This window comes from Pleurodeles waltl, chromosome 4_2 (genome assembly GCF_031143425.1).
Source record: "Pleurodeles waltl isolate 20211129_DDA chromosome 4_2, aPleWal1.hap1.20221129, whole genome shotgun sequence".
Taxonomy (NCBI): Eukaryota; Metazoa; Chordata; class Amphibia; order Caudata; family Salamandridae; genus Pleurodeles; species Pleurodeles waltl.
The window spans coordinates 1,060,785,672-1,060,807,850 of NC_090443.1; the positions used below are offsets into that span (position 1 = coordinate 1,060,785,672).

General features: G+C 48.7%; 1 protein-coding gene across 1 annotated transcript in view; it reads right to left on the bottom strand.

The window, feature by feature from the left end:
* LOC138294041 (olfactory receptor 10A4-like) overlaps window positions 1–22,179 on the bottom strand; it is an 86,951-nt gene that overhangs the window by 26,181 nt on the left and 38,591 nt on the right. The window contains exon 4 of the mRNA XM_069233290.1: window positions 8,058–8,282. Within this exon, the coding sequence (XP_069089391.1) occupies window positions 8,058–8,282 (225 nt within the window). The remainder of the gene's footprint in view (window positions 1–8,057; window positions 8,283–22,179) is intronic.

Genomic DNA, 22,179 nt, shown 5'->3' on the forward strand with positions numbered 1-22,179 from the left:
GGACCTACACTGCAAGTGCTGCTGTGACCTCGGTCTGGAAGAGACAATGGCTGCTGCGACTGGGGAAAGGGCCCCTGCCTTCACTGCTCAGGAATTGGATAAACTCGTGGATGGGGTCCTCCCCCAGTATGCGCTACTCTACGGTCCTCCAGACCAACAGGTAAGTACACTGGGGCCATGCTTAGTGGCCAATGCCTGTGTTGAGTGGGGTGGATGAAAGATGGTGGGGAGGGGAGCGATTGAGGCATGCATCAAACGACGGATGAGAGCATGTGCCACATGGCAAGGGTTGGGATGGGGGGCCACTCACATTGAGGGTGCAGAAGGTGATGACTCTTTTTCTCCCCCTGTACATTTCACATAGGTCAGCGCCCACCAGAAGATTGATATTTGGCGTGCCATCGCCAAGGACGTCCGGACCCTGGGGGTCCACCAGAGACGGGGCACCCACTGCCGGAAGAGATGGGAGGACATCCGAAGCTGCAGCAGGAAGACGGCGGAGGCTCAGCTGGGGATGGCCTCCCAACGTGGGAGGGGTGCCAGTCGGACTTTGACCCCCCTGATGTTCCGGATCCTGGCGGTGGCCTACCACGATTTGGATGGGCGCGTGAGGACATCACAGCAGACACAAGGGGGTGAGTACACTCTTATTCTGGTGACTTTGCGTGCAGTGGAGGTGTCTGGGTGGGGGAGGAGGGCTGTGGGTATCCCTAGGCCAGGGCGATTTCTGTAGGCTAGGCCCCTCCGTAAGGCATGGCCTTGTGCCCCCGCCCCCCACCTCTGTAGGGTGCCAAGTACAGCTATTCATGGCCCTGTGTCATCTATGTGTGCAGATGTCGTCCATAGGCTTGTAGGCCATGTCCCACGGATTGAGTAGTGGACCCCAAGTGCGCGGCGTAGTGCAGGGGGCTTCTGTGTCTGTCCTGTCCGCCAACGGTGTCGCCAATGCATGCACTCAACATGTCTTTATTTTCTCCCCCCCCCTTTTTTGTGGTTTTCCTGTTCATGTGTGCATTAGCATCATCAGACGGAGGAGAAGTGGCATCGGAGCACGAGGGAGCTGCATCCCACATGGCCAGGGAGGGCCATGCAACGGATTCCGATTTCTCCAGTGGGACGGAGGGCGAGGGGATCTCCACAGCGGGGACTCGGGCAGACATAAGTGACACGGACTCGTCCTCTGAAGGGAGCTACCTTGTGGTGGTGGCAACATCTGTGCCCCCCGCAACAACAGGTACAGCCGCCACCCAGCGCACCAGCACCGCCCTCCCAGCAGCCCCTCAGCGTTTGCCCCGTGCCCGCTCACCCAGGAAGGTGGGCATCTCCTTCACCCCAGGCACCTCAGGCCCTGCCCCAGTCACCCCTGCTGCCCTCAGTGAGGAGATCATTGACATCCTGAGGACGCTCACTGTTGGGCAGTCTACCATATTGAATGCCATCCAGGGTGTCGAAAGAGAGGTGCACCAGAGTAATGCATACCTGGAGGGCATTCATTCTGGTCAGGCTGCCCTTCAGCGATCGTTCAACACTCTGGCCTCAGCACTGATGGCAGCCATTGTCCCTGTCTCTAGCCTCCCCCCTCCAACTTCCTCCACCCAGACCCTATCACCTGTACCTCTGCCTATCCCAGACACACCATCAGACCAGCCTGCACACACCTCAACACCCAAGGGAAGCTCAGGCAGACATAAGCACCACACATCACACAGGCATTCACCCAAGCAACATCCACATACAGACATACCAACACCCACTGCCTCCACTGTGTCCCCCTCCTCCTCGTCTCCCTCCTCCCTCCCTGTCACGTCTCCACTCACACCTGCATGCACTACATCTTCAGCCACTACGTCCATCACCAGCACACACACCAGAACCCCCCGCACACGTGCAGTCACCACCCCCACTGCCATTTACACGCCCCCTGTGTCCTCTCCCAGTGTGTCTGTGACTCCCTCTTCCAAGATACACAAATGCAGGCAGCCACCCACCCGACAGCCATCCACCTCACGACAGCCTCCAGCCCAAGCACCTGCACCCAAAGACACCAGACTTCAAACTCCTACAACCACATCCTCTTCCTCCACTCCGATACCCACTACACCTACCCCTCCCATTGCTCCTAAAAAGCTTTTCCTGTCCAAACTTAACCTCTTTCCACCAACTCCCCCACCCCGTCCATGTCATAGGACTCCAGTCAGCACCTCAGCCACCACAAAACCGGGCCCTGTCATGACAGTCTGCCATGGATTATGGAGTCCCCCACCCTCCAGGGCAGCCAGTTCAGTACGGAGCCAAGGCACAGGCAGCCCACCCCCGGAGAAACAATCAAAGATAGGCAGTGGCCGGCGCGAGAGCGTGAAGACATCAGGCACAAAAAACCCTACCATGGCTCCGGCAGGAGGTGTGGAGACAGCTGTCACACCGCCCAAGGTGGGGAAGGGCCACAGGCGATCAGGGAAGGCTGGGAAGGGCAGCACTCCCGACAAGACCGCCATCAGCCCAGCTGGCCAGGAGGGCCCGCCAGCCCCATCCCAGGTGGGCAGGAGGCTACCAACATGCCCGGCACTGCAGCCCAGGAGGGCCCCGCCAGCCCCATCCCAGGTGGGCAGGAGGCCACCAACATGCCCGGCACTGCAGCCCAGGAGGGCCCTGCCAGCCACAGGACAGATGGGCAGGAAGGCACCGCCAGCCACATGACAGGTGGCAAATGAGCTCCACGCCATGGCCAGATCCGCTGAACTGGGCTCTTCATCTCAAGCACCGCTGAACTGGGCCCTTCATCTCAAGCACCGCTGAACTGGGCCCTTCATCTCAAGCACCGCTGAACTGGGCACCGCCGTCTCAAGCACCGCTGAACTGGGCACCGCCGTCTCAAGCACCGCTGAACTGGGCCCTTCATCTCAAGCACCGCTGAACTGGGCCCTTCATCTCAAGCACCGCTGAACTGGGCACCGCAGTCTCAAGCACCTCTGAACTGGGACCTTCATCTCAAGCACCGCTGAACTGGGCACCGCCGTCTCAAGCACCGCTGAACTGGGCCCTTCATCTCAAGCACCGCTGAACTGGGCCCTTCATCTCAAGCACCGCTGAACTGGGCACCGCCGTCTCAAGCACCGCTGAACCATGAGCGCCAGGGGCTGGCCCGCATCTTAGTCGGGCAGGGCTGCACGAAGCAGTCTGGGCACCAGGCCCCACCCAGAACCAGTGGAGACTGTTATCCACTTGTGAGACTGTGGCTTTCCACTCTCCAGGATGTAACAGTGGGCAACCCACCCACTGTAGAGACTTGAGAGACTGTGGCTTTGCACTACCCCCAGGATTGAAAAGTGGGCAACCCACCCACTGTCCGGACTTGAGAGACTGTGGCTTTGCACTCCCCAGGATTGAACAGTGGCCATGGAGGCCCCTCGAGGATCTGGCGTCGTGGACTCATCTGGCTGAGGTGCCCCCACTTCCCTTCCCCCCCAGGTGCCTGTATTTTTGCTATCTGATGCCCCTGCAGTGTTCTCTCCATTGGAGTCAGGTATCTTGTGTGGGCTTTGCCCATGTGATTTGGGCCCAGTGGTCCACAGACAATACATGCTACAATGCTCGGACTTGTACATTTATGTATATAACAGTTTTTGATGTTGAATTATATTTTTAAGCCAGTAATACAATATATTCCTATGTTTACAATCATTTCCTTTTGTGTTTGCATTCTTCCAGGGGTTTGGGGGGTGTCACTCTGATGTATTGATACGCATTGATGTGTGTGTTGTAGTGGGTGAGGGTGAGGGTGGGTGTGTCGCGTATGTGTGTACCCGTAATATTTTCTCCACCCCCCTCCCCTGTGTCGTAGGTGCAGTACTCACCGTTGTCTTCTGAGCCGGTGTTCGTGCTCCTGGTAGAGGAGTAGGAACACAATCGCTGGGAGTATGTGGAGTTCGGGTTCCATGCTGTCCTTATTCCTCGTGGGCTGTATGGAGGTGAGCGTTTTCCCTTCGAAATGGCTGTTTCCGCCGTGTTTTTATCGGCGGGGCTACCGCCCCGGAAAAGGTGGCGGATTGGTAGGTTGTGATACAGTGGGCGGTACATTGTCTCCCGCCTGTCTGTTGGCGGTGACCGCCGCGCTGTTTGTTTGTGCCGCCGTGGCGGGCGGTGTGGTAATGTGGCGGTCTCTGTTGGCGGTTTCCGCCAGGGTCGGAATTCCATTTTTTTTCCCGCCAGCCTGTTTGCGGTTTGGCCGCTGGTTTAACACCGACCGCCAGGGTTGGAATGACCCCCAAAATGTCTGGAAAAGCAAAATCAAAAATGTAATATTTGCTTTAGTTCTTCAAATCAGCCCATCTCAGTAAACGGCGAGACTGGGGGGGGGTCTAATCTTCACTCTGATATTAAAAGAATTAAAATCAAGCTCCTGTGGCAATAGTCAAGCCCCTGGCTCACTTCCATGGAAACCATGGACCAGATGCACCTAGGTCGGGTTTTGTGACTGGCAATTTGGGAGTCGCAAAACCTGATATACAGCAGTGTCTCAGACACTGTTAGCGATTCACAAATGGTAACAAGGTTACCATCATTAATATTCATGAGGCAGGTCACAATTTGCAACCCATTTGGGAGTGGCTGCACTCACAGGGATAGCGGCTTGCTGGGGGTCAGCAGACTACCATGTCTGTGATTGCTTTTTCAATAAAGCTGTTTTTAAACAAAAAAAATGAATCCCATTTTCCTTAAATGAAACAGGATGCATTACAAAAAAAAATGTCAACGTTACAGTTCACAAAGGGGAAAGGGTCCCTTGGGGATCCCTTGCCGTTTGCGAATAGGTTTGAAATTGGTGGTAACTGCAATTGTTTTGGGACCACATTCACGGTCACAAAACAATCATACATGGACCTGTGAGTCGGAATTAGGAAAGGACGCCCTCGGAACTCTCCTTCCTAATAGCAGGCCGCAATCCCTATTTTGCGAATTGGTAGCAGGATACCGACTCACAAAATAACAATAGTACATCCAACAAGGCCATTTTGCAGTTTTTGCCATTTGCGACCTAAACATAGCTTTCTACATCGGGCCTCATGTTAGTGAAGCAGACTGTTTTAACTGCCTCATGTACAAAGAGGAGGTCACAAACCAGGTGGTGTTTTTTGCACAACTGGTGTACTAATCATTGTATTGCAAGGAGTACATTCACAAGAGGTTGCAACCCCTTCTACATCATTAAATCAAATGTTTCCATGTACTGTATGACATCAGGGGATCATGCATTCTTTCTCTGGATCACTATCTGCTCTCCTTGGCAATGGTGTAATGAAACTTTAGGGTACCCTGCAAAGTACTTGGAGGGGTCCTCCTCCCCAGCTCACCACCTAGCACTTTTGCTGAGGGGGCCCCATGGAGCTCGAAGGCCCACCACCACCTCAGGGGCTTTGAGGGCTAAGTTATGTTACGCCACTGCTCCTTGGTGGGTGGTCTCTTCCCTGAGACCACCCACTCACATTCACAAGGAGGATCTCTCTCCCGGAAGGTGTTGGTATGAAATCAGTGGGATCTGACCACAATTGCGGTTGCAGAGTATTGATAAATATCATTGTTGAACTGAAAAGTGCTCTACATGGTAAAAGACATGCACCCCTGCCTGGAGTGCCCAACTGCACTGTTTTCTGGATCCCTAATGATGTTATTTTGGCATAGGTGAACACAGATCATGCATGTGCGCCAAGACAGAGGCATGTCTCACAGTTTTCAATCTTGTTGGACCGGGAGGGACACTCAAAGCACTATTCTCATAGCTGTGCAAGGCTACTGCCTTCACCAGGAGTTCCATAGCACAAGTGTGGTGGTGGCAACATACAGTCTATTGATCAGTAACAGTGGAAAGGATCTTTTTACCCTCAGTCACTGTAGAGAGGTTCTGCAATTGTGTGCTTAACTCACCCCTTGCTCTACATCAGGAAGATGTGAAGAGTTGCACAGCAGAGGAGTAGTGACCTTGAGCTGGAAGTATGTGTGCTTGGCAAGGGTACAGTACAGGGACAGAGCAGCACTGTTAAGTACATGTGTGGTTAGTGCATGTACTGGATGCATGTATGCTTGCGAGGAATACAGTACAGAAGAGATGTAGTGCTGTGCAGTATGTATGCAATGAAACCATGTGCTGGGTGTATGTGTGTGTAAGTGTGAAGTACAATACATGAAGGGTAAAGCATTGTGCAGCACACATATGCAGAGTGTGTGTGTGCTGACAATGTGTGTGTTTGTAAATAGCACACCCTGGTTCAATAAAGAAAAGTTTCTCTGCGGAACAGTGCGCGCAGACTGAGGGTATGTGCTGAATGTATGTGTACTTGTAATGGTACAATGTTTGGAGGAAACAACGCTGGACAGTAAGTGTGCTGTGAATACACACTAAGGGGCATATTTATAGTACCCTAGCGCCACCTTGGGCCACATTAATGTCATTATTTTTTACATTAATGTGACCCAACGAGGCTGAAATCCCCGCGCTGTAATTACAGAGTGGTGCAGTGTGTGCACTGCGCCACTCTGTAACACGTTGTGCTACATTATGCCTGCACTAGTCATAATGTATGCAAAGGGGGCGTTCCCCCGTTAGGGGAGCTGGAAAAATGGCGCAAGGAAATCTATGAGATTTCCTTGCGCCATTTTTACAGCACTATTAAGGCCTGCTCAATAGCAGGCGATAAAAGGGGCCTTCTATTATTTAGAATGGGCCCCTACGTACTCTGCAGGAGTAGCACCAACATTTTGGTGCTACTCCTGCAGAGTACATCAATACGGTCATGAGAAATGATGCTATTGCCCTCTACTCTGCGCCATGGTGCTCTGTATTTCAAATACGGCGCACACATGGTGGCGGTACGGGCGCTAAGGGGTGCAGGGAAAGTGGCACTACACTCCATAAATCTGCCCCTAAGTGTGGCTGTAATTGTACATTACATGGGGACCATGGATTCAATTTTTCTGCAGCCCAAGCCTGCCTGGTGAAGACATAAGGAGGACAGGAATCCCTCCGACAGATGTGTTTGTTGCTGCATTCCTGTGAGTTGGGTGGGACACACACTGGAGGAGAGAAGTAAGAGACTCCGTTTCAACAAACTGCTCTACTCGGTTCACAAGGAAGGGGCCTGGACACATCTCAGAAAAGGAGATGGGGCTGAAAGGGGTATCATAAGCAGTAGGGCTGGGAGTCTGGGATTAACTTCTTGATGCACACATCACTGTGGATAGACAGCCTTTTATGAGGAAAGAAGAAAAAGAGAAACGTCCACTTCAAAAGAAGTAGAACCCCAAAATAAAATTTCAAAGACAGACTGCATTTTAGTGTCTGGAAATGGACTATAAGAAAGGGAGTTTGAGATCCCAAACTTTGTTATCTATCAAGCAACCAGAGAGGCTACGTGAGAAGGGGAAGCACTGCAATACTTCTGCCTGTGACATAGACTGGGCAAAGTCATGCTAGCCTCCATCGTGGGTGAGGGGACATCACCCAGGGAAACATTGGAGGGGCATGGTCCAGTGGGGAACCCTACGATTAGGCCCCCCCAGTGTGAGGTGTGAAGATGCAGCTATGCACTGAGCGGGCCATTGCATGTGTCAGTGTCACCTTGGTGACCCCATATGCCAGGAGAGGGCCGCTGTGCATTAAGCCATGTGTTGAGTACCAAAGTGTGCTTGCTGAGCCCATACCACCATGCTGTTGTGAATCTGTATGCTACAGAGGAGCTCTGAAGAAGTTGATACTTTGAGAAGAGCTGAGATTTATAATCATCTTGTTAGGGGTGCTTGTGCTGGAGGAGTCGGTGTCTGTATTATCCTGTACTGTGATAACCCCATATGTCAGGAGGGGCTGCCAGTACCAACATAACCAGAAAATTGGTCCACCACTCGATGGACATACTAGGACTATGTAGGCAGGTTGGACCCGCACTGCGAGGGAACTACCCCTTACTCACCACTGAGGACTGCCAAGGATGACGTTGCACCCTTGCTGGCTCCAGTCAGGAGCGGAAGGAATGATTCCCCTCCCCCTCTGGGTGGAGCCAACTTACCTTGTCTTCACAAGCTGATAGCCGCACGGACAACTGGGACAGTCTGCAGGCAGCCTGACTTCTAGGAGCAGAGCAGGACTCACGGGTGCTCGGGCTGGGAACACCCATTTCGCCACTGAGCTCTTCCATGCTGTAAGAGCGGGTATGTTGTGAACTGGGCTGCTTGGCACCTGTGGGACTTGGTGTTAATGGTGCTGCCGTAGCATACACATTTTTAAGAAAAACCTGAAGAGACAAAGGGGAACCATTGAGTACGGCCTAACAGTGAGCATTCCCTAGATGCAGCCACCAAAAATGGGGAATAACTCCGAACATGTTACATGCAGGAGAATAGGACAGGGATTTGCCTAATAACTACTAGAGTACCCACCTCAAGGGTTATTGTGTTTTATTCCTTTGCATGTTTAGTGTTAGAAATTAAATCCTACTTTTTCTTATAAAGGAAGTATTTGACTGGACATTGAGTCATTTTTGTACTGTTTGCCCTTTGAGTTATGACTTATGTTCACTCACCTCCACCTACATTCCCCTCCCAAAAGAGCCTTGAATGCTCGACCACTCCTACCACTGAGAGCCTAGGGCAGAAGAGGTACTCGGCTCAGTAGCTCTGGAACCATTGTAGGTTGGGCCCTGGGACATCAGGAGTAAAAGGCCTCGCCGACCACGATAGGGCTCAATAACCCCTGCGTGCCCTGTGGAGCTCTGGAAGGGGTTTTGACAATCATTGAGACTCCCAATGCAGAGGGAGTGGTACCTCTTTCATGGTCCCTCTTGTGATCTATATTGAGCTGATAATGACACTTTGTGAGCGTGAATCAATTTTACAACTTGTAAAGAACCTTTTGTGCATTGTGACTTAAGTGGAGTGGAGCACAGACTGCAGCCCCACATATGGCGTGACCCGCCTCCTTTCAATCACCCCTTTTGCACTCTCATCTGCTAGCATCACAGAATTACCAACTTTCTTCCAGAAACAATCCAGCCCTCAGTTCATGTTTTGAGGTCCTGGAATGGCCTGGAGTGGTCTTTAAGTAAAAACACATAAAAAATTGACTGTATTTTTTTCTTAACAAGGCAATTCAATACCTCCTTGGTTCACTAACCATTTAAGACTATGCTGTAGCCAATGGGAAGAAAGCTGTCCCATTTCCAAAATCCTACAGCATGTGCCCTTGATGCACCCAGCCCCTGGTGGAGTGTTCTCCAGAAGCTCACACATCTGGAGAATCATTCTCAGAGTCACCCACGGGGAGACAAAGGGCATATCATACACCTGTGGCTAGTGCAGTGCACAGCTGTGTGTCCGCTCTTCACACATTCTGCTGTTTAAAGTGCCCTCGCTTTAATCTGAACATCTCTGAGTTAGTGCATGAGCTGCAGACAGCACAGCTCATTACTGGAGCAGTGGTCGCCAGAAGCCTACAAACCTGGAGAACCATTCTCAGAGTCAGCCATGGCGAGACTAAGGGCATATCATGAACCTGTGGCTGGCACATTGCAGAGCTGTGTATCTGCTCTTCACACATTCTGCTGTTTAAGGTGCCCACACTTTAATAGGAACATCGCTGAGTTAGTGCATGAGCTGCAGGCAGCACAGCTCATTGCTGGAGCAGTAGCAGGGCTTGTTTCCAAGACTGACAATCTGCAGCACATTTTAAAACAAGCTCAGGATGGTAAACTCCACAGCACACATGCTCTTGCAACAGCTCAGATGGTTTGTTTCCCATCACACAGTTATACATTCTCTCTGAACCTTCTGGCTGGACAGTTTGGACATTTCCCAGAACCCACCAGTGGTCGCATCACAAGCCCTTTCTGCGGAAATCCTCTGTGACTTGCAATATTCTTTTGATGTATGGTGGGGTGTACTTTATTCCTTATATAAATTGTAATAGAACAACATATTTTTTCAGATACTATTAAGGCCTCATTATTCTAGTACCCTATCACATAGTGTGTGCACTAATTTAGAAACAGAGAGTTAGTGCTTGCCCTACCCCCGCACTGCAGCTCTGGAGCTGGTAATAGCATCTCCAGCTCTCCTACCAGCAGGGCTGTAACTCATGGAGTTACTATATGTCTAGTAGAATGTCTGAATACTTTACAAAATGGGTGCAGAGTTACCTTGTGCACAGTCACAAACATGGAATCAAGGAATGGTTCAATATCATTGAACATGACAGCTCACTGAGCTGCAGCAGAGGCACACATTGACATAGAACACTGACCTAAAGGGGACAGAGACAGTCACAGGTTTCACTGCTAACACCATGCACCTGTAGACAGTCTCACAATTTGTGCAAGGGTACTGGATGATGAAAAGCCAAGTTATTTCTGTCAGGATTAAGACCGCACACTTGCCAATGACACACACGCTTGTGACAAGCACTCAGTCCACTGGACTACCATACAAGCTAAAACACTATTACTGTGTCACTGTCCCCCTAGCTTGCTCATATAAATTCTGCCTCTGCCTGCACAGCATTGACAGTCATTGTCATCTCACCTGTTTACTTGTTTCTACCAACCTTGTGGGGAACTGCCCTGTGCGAGGAGCCTGGATGGGATCTCAGATCTTGGTGCAATGCACATTCTAGCTGATGAGTCTGTGGGTATCGTTGTGCTGCCCTAATATAGAGATTCCCTGTCCATTCCTCCACACTGTTTCTTGTCACAACTAGTACTGTCCCAGAGCTGCCCCCTCCCCACCCCAGGTGTGAGCCTGTAGGGACTCACCTGAGGGACTAATTAAAAATTGTGCTTAGACCTGCAATAATCTTTGAGTAGAATGATTATTTGAAAGAAGCAAGCTGAGCACAATTTTATGTAAATATTGGGATTGTGCACAAAGACTGTCTGTGGCTCAGAGTGGACTTCAGCTCCTTGGTTGATTTCAGATGGATGTTACTGATCAAGAAATACATATTTTCTAGTTTCTAGGTCTGGTGCTATCCAACTTGCTTTCAGTTAAATAAACAAATAGCCCTATCTGTTGCCCCGCCTAGTAAAGTAGTGAAACACTATGGGTCACTTCTACCATCGCCATATCATAAAACTAATGAAGAGAGACTGAGCCTACTACTTGCACATTTTGAAGACAACTGGGTATTATGCATGAACCGGCCAGGGACCAACCCAGGTACACATCTTGTGGTGTAATGTCCTCTTAAGGAAGAGGCTAAGGCAAGCAATGCAATGGTACTGCCTTGTTCCGCTTAATATCTTGTTGTATTATAATGATAAATCTTCTTTAATAGTAAAGTCGGATTTATTCTTACAATTTTGAAAATGCTACTTTGAGAAAGTTGGCATTTTCCTGCTCTTAGCCCTTTGTGACCGCAGTTTGTCTCCAATACGTGTCTGGGTTGGGTGACAGCTGGACTTCATGCATTCCCTCTAGACATACACACACAAAGGGAGCTTGGGTGTGACGTTTGCCCATCTGCATGTTGATGGGCCATCCTGGGCAGGATGGGAGGGAGGAGATGACACTTACCCCTTAATAGGCAGTGTCTTGTTTCAACAGAAAGGGCTACCTACCCTCTGTAGTGACCCTTGAGCCAGAGCAAGGAGAAATGACCTTGGTGCACTTCAAAGACCATTCCTTGAAGTCACATTCACTTCAAAGGCACAACTGGGAATAAGTACTGGACCTCTGTCCCTAACAACTCAGTACACTTCTGGACCTAAAACCAACTTGCCAGGAAGACGAACTGCTGTGCTAGGAACCGCTACATTGCTGGACTGCAGCTCTGAAAGTCCTGCCTTGCTGTGCTCTCTGTTGTCTGCTGCTCTCTCTTACTGGACTGTTGCAGAGTGACTCCAAGGGCCAGCTGTTCTTAAAGACTCAGGGACATCAAAGTCTTTTACTCTGCTCCTGTGCCTGGTTCACTGGTAGCAAATCCAGGAGCTTGCTCCAGTGGAAACCAATGCATCCTCTGCTACTAGAGTCGAATTGACACATCGCTGCTGTTTTGAAAACAGAACTGGCATTTAGCCCTCGGACAAACACATCACTGTCACATCGCTGCTGCAACAGAATCACTGCATTGCCACTGCAGTTGAAGGATGATCAACTCATCCATTCATTGCGTGGAGAAAACCTGGCACGTCTGCTTTGGAACCAAAGCATCACAAAACCATCTCTTCATCCTCGGAACTAATGCATCTCCATCCTTGGGTGAGAAAAATGAACTCACCATTGTGTTGTGACCAGGACTTACTTTACTCAGTGGGCCCTGCATGGCTCTTGTATCCGGCCTATGCTTTATTGTGGTTGACCTGAACTCTTGACGTTGCCGTGGTCCCGTGCAACCAGATATCCCTTTTCGTGCTAATTGCTTCTAAGCACTGTTCTTGCATTTAATCTTTAAACATTCAGATGTTGACTTCTACTTATTGGATTTGTATCATTTTACCTTGTTTTATTTATAAAATAATATTCTATTTTTCTAAAATGGTGTGGAGTCGTTTTGTGGTGTTTTCACTGTGCTACTATTTGATGTGTTGCACAAATACTTTACATATTTCTTGCTAAGTAAGCCTGACTGATCTGTGCCAAGTTACCAGAGCGTGAGCACAGGTAGATTTACAGTATGTGTCTGACTTACCCTGACTAAGATTGTGGTTCCTGCTTGGACAGGGTGCATAACTCTGATGACCAGAAACTCAGTTTCTAACACCATGTTTTCAACAATGGCACATCAAGGAACTGGGTAAATTGGGATTTAACAACCTGGCACTATCAATTTGCTGAAAAAGACAGACAAAGTTCCTTTAAGTACAAAAATAGCAATCGTAAATCGTTAAACCCCACATACTTCCCCTATATGCTACCCTGATCCCTCAAAACACCCTTACTACCCCTAAATACTACCCATCTCTGGACCTTAAAAAATCCCTACAGCCTTTTTTATTATCTGGTGTAAATATGTTCAGTATCTTTAGAGTAATTAAAGGAAAACTAAAATTGTGTACCTAGAGACGCAGAGGTTCCAAGGATCCCAGAGATCTCATGCGGAGGTCCGATTGGCTGCCAATCCTTCAACTAGGAAGCGTTGGCAGCTATTCTGGGACTCAGATTTAGCTGAGTCTCCAAAAAAGTTAAAAAAGAAGAAAAAGAGGCAGGGTAGGGCTACTCTGACCCCGTTATTGTGGTACTGGGGTCCCTCAGGGACCGTAACAGGGCAAAAAAAGCATCTTTATTTTGATTTGTTGTAAAAAATCACGGCCGATCCGTGAATCTGGTGAAAAATTAAATAAAAAAACAAGCTTGGGTTTCTGTGCTTGTTATTTATCCAGGGCCCCTAGGATGGCCAATTCTAGGGGCATGCATAGTATTAAAAAAATGAGGAGGGGCACAAGCGGGCTTTATTTGTATATTGGAGGTGGGCCACATTGACCCCTCTCCATAGGCTTAATGGAGCCTAAGGACCACCACCACCCCAGGATTTTATCTAAATAATGGAGGGAGACAGTGCTGACCCTCTCCGGTTTCTAGGGATATCCCTGGGGACCACCACCTCCCCGGGCAAATTTGATTGATTTGGAAGGAGGATGCATGGACTCTATGGGGCCCTGGGGACTACCACCTCTGGGGTGCAGACTAGACAATTAAGAGGGAGGGGGGCTGCGCAGCCCCCCACCCGATCCACCACCTCCTAGGGGCACCCTGCTCAAACTGAAAGGAGGGGAGGCACATGGACCTCCCATCCTGGAGCCATTAATGGCCCTGAGGACCGTTAGCCCCCAGGGCTGCCTCCCTATCTCTCACGGTGCCCGCCCATAGGAGTTAGCAGTTTGTTGTGAATTGGTGGGAGCTTTGACAGCTTCCACCAAACAAGGGCAAACTGTAAATCTGCTCTCACTGTGAGCAGACTTTTCATCTGTTTTCCAGCCCACTGTCAAGCGGAAAGGAAATACAGATGGAAAGATTGCTCCCATATGCAGGTAGCAGCATTTTTAGCTGTTACCTTTATGTGGGAGCAATGTCAGCTCCTGACGGATGCATGTTATCGCTGATTTTTGTATGTAGATGCTTCAGGAACTATCACATTGCCAAAATTACTGACACACAAGGTCACTGGAGACATTACTGGTGGTCCTTCACGCAGCTGTAGTGTAGCACATGCACTATACATGTATCCAGTGAGCTAGCACTTACTTATAAGGCAGTAGAAAGTACTCAAGTTAAGTAGACATTTTTCGTAAAAGTCTGAACTCCCCTTGCATAAATAAGTAGATCAGACTGACTTCTGGTGCCAGTGCTCATGTTGCAGACATTAAGGGCCTTGGCTCAGGGCAGGCGTTAAAAGGGGGCATACAATTATTTATAATGGGTCCCTATGTACTCTGCAGGAGTAGTGCCAACAGTTTGGTGCCATTCCTGCAGGTTTCATAACAAATTATGCTATTACCCCTTATCCTGCTCGATGGTGAGCAGCATTTTAAATAAGAAATACGGTGCACACATGGTAGTGGTAAGGGGGTGCTAAGGGGAGCAAGGAAAGTGGCAATGCATTAAGTGCAGTGCCACTTTCCTTAAACCTGCCCCATGGTTTTTTAGTTGTATCCCCATTGTCCCTTCATCTCCATACTATGGGGTATCTGAAGGTTGTAACGGAAGACAATTCTACTTCGGGTGTCTGAATGTGTCTATTTGTCCTTTTCATGCATTTCCATGACATTGACATGTGGGCAAATCACTTTTATCCCAATGGCTTTGTTCTGGGGGGGGTAAGTGGCTAGGCAGAGCTAGCCTTTGACAATATGGAATGCGCATGCTATGTGTGCCAATGCCCTACCAATTACCGTGCTACATAGGTTATTAGCTGCCTACATCATGTCTCAATGGCTACTCGTGTAGAGTGGGACAAACATTGCTACCCTTCGCCTATCTGATGTGGGCAGTTTGGACAGGGTTTGGAATTGATTGACTCATTTAATCAAGATGTAATGGTTTTGTTGTACTACTATTTCTAATACAGGCTTTTGTTGTTGTGGGATATGTTGTCAGTGCAATGGCAGTTGTGTAGGTCGATGCGTACATCATGTGTACATGTTATTTCACTGGGATATGTGTGTTGTCTGGACTTAGGTACAGTTAATCACATGTCAGGATGTTGTCAAGTCGTGTAACTGTAACTGCATGTCAGGTGGAATGTTAGGTGCCCTGTGATGTGTTTTGTGGCTGGCTGGTGTTTAGTTGTTCTCACACTGCACTCAGTGATTGTCAGTGGATGTATCATATGTGCTATGTATGCCACTGTAGCCGCACATGTATGTATGAAATGATGTGGTGTATCTATGTTTGTTGTCTGCTGATATTCCACTGGGATTTGGTACCTGTAGTGACATGGCTGTTCTCCAAACATATATTCTACACATGTATGGGAGTACCATTTATTGTGGCTATATCAGTGATTGTATCCATTTTGGCATAAATTCCAGAGGGTTCGGTCAGCCATGTGATATGAATGGCAGGTGCTGTGTTTTCTGTAAATAGAGTAGTGTTAACTATCATAGGACATTACTCATGGACATCGACTGGTCAGGTGTAGTTTCAGAACATGCTTGATGTGTTGTGATCAGTCACCTGCTCGTCCGATAGGAGTGTGGAGAGGTATGATCAGGATTATGCCAGATATTTATACTTCAGCCAGGGCATGATGAGCATGCTGGCATGGCCTTACTGGTGATCATTTGTATTACTTCAGTCATGCTAACTTACTTGGATTATGATGTGGGTGTGAGGGATGACATAAAGGGCTGAATAGTAAGTTGTAACATGATGTAGGACTTGTGGATTGCCATATGAGATAACCTAGCCAGGAGATGTTTTCGTATGTGAGGAATATAATTATTCTCTCTCCCTCTCTGTCTCTCCCTCCCTTTCTTTCTACTAGTGTGCATCAGCATCAGTAGGCAAAGGAGATGGGGCACAGGTGAGTGGGGATGCTGATAGCCACGGGACCCGGAGTGCTGAGACTACCAACAGCAAGGGACCCAGTGACGCGGAGGGTGAGGGGAGTGCCATGGGGGAGACAGGATCCACATCTTCATCCTCAGAATACTCTTCCAGTGGACACTCCCTAGTCGTGGCGGGCCCTTCTGGGACCACCCCAGCACCATCTTTGTCCACCACCCCTTACTACCACTGCCCTTCCTGCAGATGCAGGGGAGTGACTCCTTCCCTCCAAGGGAGATCCTTTCTTCTTTCCAATGCAGATTGAAGACGGGTTGTTCTCAAAGGGTGCACCTCTGGGGAAATGTTGCAGAAGTTGGAAGGAGCCCTGGAAACAATGTTGCAGGTGAAGTCTTCATCTTTGTTGTAGATTGTCAGGTCCTGGAGAGCCCAGGTGCATTTTATTTGGTCAGAATTCAAAGTGGAGGTTGCAGAGGAATCCTGCTGGAATCTTGCAAGCCGACTCTGAGGAACCACCCAAAAGAGAGACCCTAAATAGCCCTGAAAGGGGGCCTGGTCACCTAATGAGGCAAGCATCTATCAGGAGGCAGCTCTGACGTCACCTGCCTGGCCTGGCCATTCAGATGCTCCCAGAGTTCCCTGCCAACCTTGGATTCAAGAGGGCAAAACCCAGGGACCCTATGGAGGAGCTCTGGGCACCACCCCTGGGGTGGTGATGGTCAGGGGAGTGGTCACTCCTCTTTCCATTGTCCAGTTTCACGCCAGAACTGGGACGGAGGGTCCCTGAACTGGTATAGAATGGTTTATGCACAGAGGGCATCAGATGTGCCATTCAAAGCATTCCAGTTGCTTGGGGAGGCTACCCTTCCCAAGCCTGTAGCTCCTTTTTCCAAAGGGAGAGGGTGTAACACCTCTTCCCCAAAGGAAATCCTTTGTTCTGCCTTCCTGAGTTTGAGCTGCTCAAGCAACTGGAGGGCAGAAACCTGTCTGTGAGGTGGCAGCAGCTTGGGCTTCCCGGAAAACCTCAGAAGGCGGTAGGAGCAATGCTGGGGTCATCTAAGGAGCCCACAGAGTGCAAAAGTATTAGGGTATGATTCCAACATGTTTGAAACCAAGCATTCCTTGGTTCAGAGATAACATTATGTAGCTGGACATAGGTAGTGACCTCTAGCCAGTACACCCATGAAATGCCATCCCTGCGCTCATTAGCTCCAGGAAACGTGAGCTGGACTTTGTGGGGGCACCTCTGCTAGTGCAGGGGTGCCCTCACACACATAGGTACTTGCACCCTGTCCTCTGAGCTAGGAGGGCCTGCATTAGGGGTGACGTACAGTGACCTGGCAATGAAAGGGTGCAATGGCAGGCGTGCAGAAAACTTTGCATGGGCTCCCTATGGGTGGTATAATACATGCTGCAGCCCATAGGGATCCCCTGGTACCTTAATGCCCTGGTTACCTAGGCACCATATCCTAGAGGCTTACATGGGGGTACCAGTATGCCAAATGTGGGGTGCAAAAGGTTCTAGCAACCAAGTCAGAAGAGAAAGAGCATAATCACTGGGGTCCTGCTTAGCAGGATCCCAGTGAACACAGTCAAACACCCTGGACTGGTATAGCTGAAATGTTCACTAGGGACAAATCTCAATGGAGGAAACATGTGGTTTTAGGACCTCATCCACCAGTTCAACTGCAGAGCGTTCAGGAAGGTAATGACCATGTATAAATAAGAAAAAGGCGATAACAAACCCAGTCCAAATGAGGAATGCATGTAAAGTTCATGAGAGCCATAGAGAGTTCCATGAACAAGTAAAATAGTTAATTTTGAGCCACTATATCAGCTTACGTGGTCATGATAATTGTGTCACAGCAGAAGTGGATACGTTAAAGATGGAGTCATTGCAATCGGCGAAATATGCAGAAGCAGTTAGTGCAAAAGCAGGAGTGTGTGAGGAAGTGGAGAACTAGCAGAAGTGGTTCCAAGTAGACAATTCCATCGGTTTGAGCTGCATTTGAGTAGTAGTGTTCATACTTTTGGTCTTTTCTTGGCACAGATGAAGATAGTTGTACTAATTCCTTTTCCTTTTCCTCCCTGCCCAAACTTAGGAATGTGTCAGCATCACTGCTTAAAATCTAATGAGGAACTTCCTGGTTTGAAGTGAGAGGGATTCAGCAACTACCCAGGAGTCCTCTAGGTCTGCTGTGTAGAATTGGCCACATGGTGTAACCTGACACTGTCAATGGAGACAAAGCGGTTTTCTTTTGAACCAGGCAGTGGTGGTAGAATGGCAGTTCTGGTACCGTGTATTCCCAAGACTGAAACCGGTGCATTATATGAAGCATTAGACTCGTTTTTCACAGCAATCTTTTCTCGCACTAGATCACTAACTTTCAGAATCCAGCCGGTAGATGTTATTGGTGCATCCATTATTCCCAAGGAGGCAGCACAGGCAGACATGTTTTCATCACTGAACTGTTAGAATTCCTGTAGGACAGTGACGTCTTCATCTATGTAAAAAGGTGGGTCTGCTGCCTCCGCTCTAGAGCCATCAAGATCAGGAACATGCATTTGTGTCCTGAACAGCACCTCATATGGAGTGCACCAACCCAGAGACCTTCTGGGAAGATTATTAAGTGCTCTCTGGACTTCATACAGGTGACTAAGCCAACTACGACCCATGCCTAATACTCTCACTGCTAAGGATTGCTTTAAGTCTCAATTCTTCCATTCTACTCCACTGTTACCCTTGGGATGGTAGCAAGATGAAAAATGGAATTGGACCCCTAACAAAGCCATGGTTTCCCTGAATGCCCTTGAGGCAAAGGCAGGGTCCTGTCCGAGTGGAAAGCCGCAACTGCATATGTACTGATGAAGACTTGAAAATCTTAAAAATAGTTTGAGTTACACACATTGCAGTTCTTCTTGGCAGGTTGCAGGCTCTGGTTCAGGGATTCTTCACCAGTGGTATCTTCTCCAGAAGTGTCTAAATCAGTAGGGTCAGAGACCCTGCTTAAATACCCAACTGTGCCTTTGAAGTTGGGTAGACTTCAAAGAGTGGCTCAGAAGTGCACACGGCTCCCTTTCAGTTCTATCCTGTCTGCCAGGGTCCCAGTAGGGGGTGTGGCAGTCCTTTGTGTGAGGGCAGGCTACTGTCCTTTGACATGTTAGTGTCAAGCCCTCCACCTTCCCAGCCCAGGAAGACCCATTCAATATGCAGATGTGTGCAAGTGTGACTGAGCATCCTGTGTTTGGGGTTGTCTGAGTGAATGCACAAGGGAGCTGTCAACTAAACCTATCCAGACGTGGATTGGGAGGCACAGAAGGATTTGAGTGTAGAGAAATGCTCACTTTCTAAAAGTAGCATTTCAAAAATAGTAATATAAAATCAAACTTCACCATTAAGCAGGAGTTTGTATTACCATTCTGGCCATACTAAATATGACCTTGTTACTCCTTTCAGATTAGAATCTACCACTCAAACAGTGTATGGGGGTAGCCCTAATGCTATCCTATGAAAGGAGCAGGCCTCCCAGCAGTATAAAACGAATTTAGGAGTTTTACACTACCAGGACATATAGAACACAAATGTTCATGTCCCGCCTTTTACCTACATTGCACCCTGCCAGATGGGCCACCAAGGGCCTACCTTAGGGGTGACTTACATGTAGAAAAAGGGGAGTTTAAGGCTTGGCAATTACTTTTAAATGCCAAGTCTAAGTGGCAGTGAAACTGCACACACAGGCCCTGCAATGGCAGGCCTGAGACATGGTTAGGGGGCTATTTATGTGGGTTGCACAACCAGTGTTGCAGCCCACTAGTAGCATTTAATTTACTGGCCCTGGGCACATGTAGTGCTCTTGACTAGGGACTTACAATTTATTTAATAAGCCAATTGGGTATGAGCCAATGTCACCATGTTTTAAGGAGAGAGCATATGCACTTTAACACTGATGAGCAGTGGTAAAGTGCGCAGAGTCCTAAAGCCAGCAAAAATGAGGTCAGAAAAAGAGGAGGAAAAAGGCAAAATGTTTGGGGGTGACCCGGCAGAAAGGCCATTTCCAGTAGCATGTATGTGTTTTGGTGGTGTATTTGTGTGCGTGACTTGTGTGATGTTGGGTTCAGTGTATGCGTGTGCCATTGGCGATGCAAAGGATTGTGGGGTGTGTATGTGGGTGTTTTACAGTGTTGTGGATGTGTGTCAGGTATGTGGGTTTCAAAATTGCCAATGTGTGCATTTGTTGTTGGCGGGTCCCATTGCTGGCCGTGGTGGTCCGTACCGCCAATGATCGTTCAACATTCACTATCCGCCACGCTGATTTGTGTGTGCATCATTATTTGGTGGGCAGAGGATTTGTCTGCATGGAGGTGGCAGGGTGGGGTGTACTGCCTTTCTGCTGTCGTAGGCTCTGGAGGTGGGTGGAGGTTGCAGAATTTTTGGAGGTATAATTTTTTGGCATCATTATTTGGTGGTGTGCAGTCTACTGCCACTGACGGTCTTCTGTTCACCGTCGCCACAGCGGTCGTCGGTGATTACCGCCAAGTTCATAATGAGGGCCATACTCTTTTATTTATTTGTATTGACCTGGCCACATATAACGTTTTTGAAGTAGAGAAATAGTAGCTACCACACCTGCCAGAAGCAACTCCCTTGTGTGCCACTTTTATCAACTCAGATCATTGGTCTTGGCCAGAGATCACACAATGACCCACCCCTGGTATTGTTACTAAGGCAGTATTTAGTTTAGTTATAAGGTAGGAATATTTGGCAGGATCTGCCTTTGGTAATGGTTTGCTGTCAGCCAAAGCTTTTATAGCAGTTGATGTTTCATCATCCAGCCTCGTTCATGAACAAGTTATTGCAGCTACAGAAACTATAGCTGCTGCTGACTTGGCCGCTCCATCAGCCAATGTATTGCCCGTGATGTGTATTGCTACACATTGTTGTCCTAATGTATGAACCACATAGGTATTAGGTAGCATTTCTTTCAGATTCGCTGCTTTCCTCCACAGCAACCTGTGCTTAATGGTGTTGCCTTTTGAATCTTTGAACCCATTCAGATGCCAGTAATGCAGGTATTCACTGAAGGACTGGACACAGTAGTACAAATCACGGACTATTAATGTTAGTTGTTCTGGATCTGTGTGTTCCATTGCCATCACCAGGGCCTTAAGCTCTGCCAGTTGTGCAGTATGGTCCCCTAAGGTCTGTGTGTAAGTGTTTTGTGGATGGAATTCACCCTCTTCCATGTAGCCACTCACAGCCACATAAGCGGCAGAGTATTGGTGCTTAGTGCCTGTAGGAAAGTACCATCTTGCCACCGCATGTTACCCCCATATTTCACTGTATATATGTTGTTTTAGTGTATGTGTCACTGGGACCCTGCCAGCCAGGGCCCAAGTGCTCATAAGTGTGGCCTGTATGTGTTCCCTGTGTGATGACTAACTGTCTCACTGAGGCTCTGCTAACCAGAACCTCAGTGGTTATGCTCTCTCTGCTTTCTAAATTGTCACTAACAGGCTAGTGACCAATTTCATCAATTCACATCGGCATACTGGAACACTCTTATCATTCCCTAGTATATGGTACTGAGGTACCCAGGGTATTGGGGTTCCAGGAGATCCCTATGGGCTGCAGAATTTCTTTTGCCACCCATAGGGAGCTCTGACAATTCTTACACAGGCCTGCCACTGCAGCCTGAGTGAAATAACGTCCACATTATTTCACAGCCATTTACCACTGCACTTAAGTAACTTATAAGTCACCTATATGTCTAACCTTTACCTGGTAAAGGTTGGGTGCTAAGTTACTTAGTGTGTGGGCAACCTGGCACTAGCCAAGGTGCCCCCACATCGTTCAGGGCAAATTCCCCGGACTTTGTGAGTGCGGGGACACCATTTCACGCGTGCACTATACATAGGTACTACCTATGTATAGCGTCACAATGGTAACTCCGAACATGGCCATGTAACATGTCTAAGATCATGGAATTGTCACCCCAATGCCATTCTGACATTGGGGAGACAATTCCATGATCCCATGAGTCTCTAGCACACACCCGGGTACTGCCAAACTACCTTTCCCGGGGTTTCACTGCAGCTGCTGCTGCTGCCAACCCCTCAGACAGGTTTCTGCCCTCCTGGGGTCCACCCAGGCTTGGCCCAGGAAGGCAGAACAAAGGACTTCCTCAGAGAGAGGGTGTT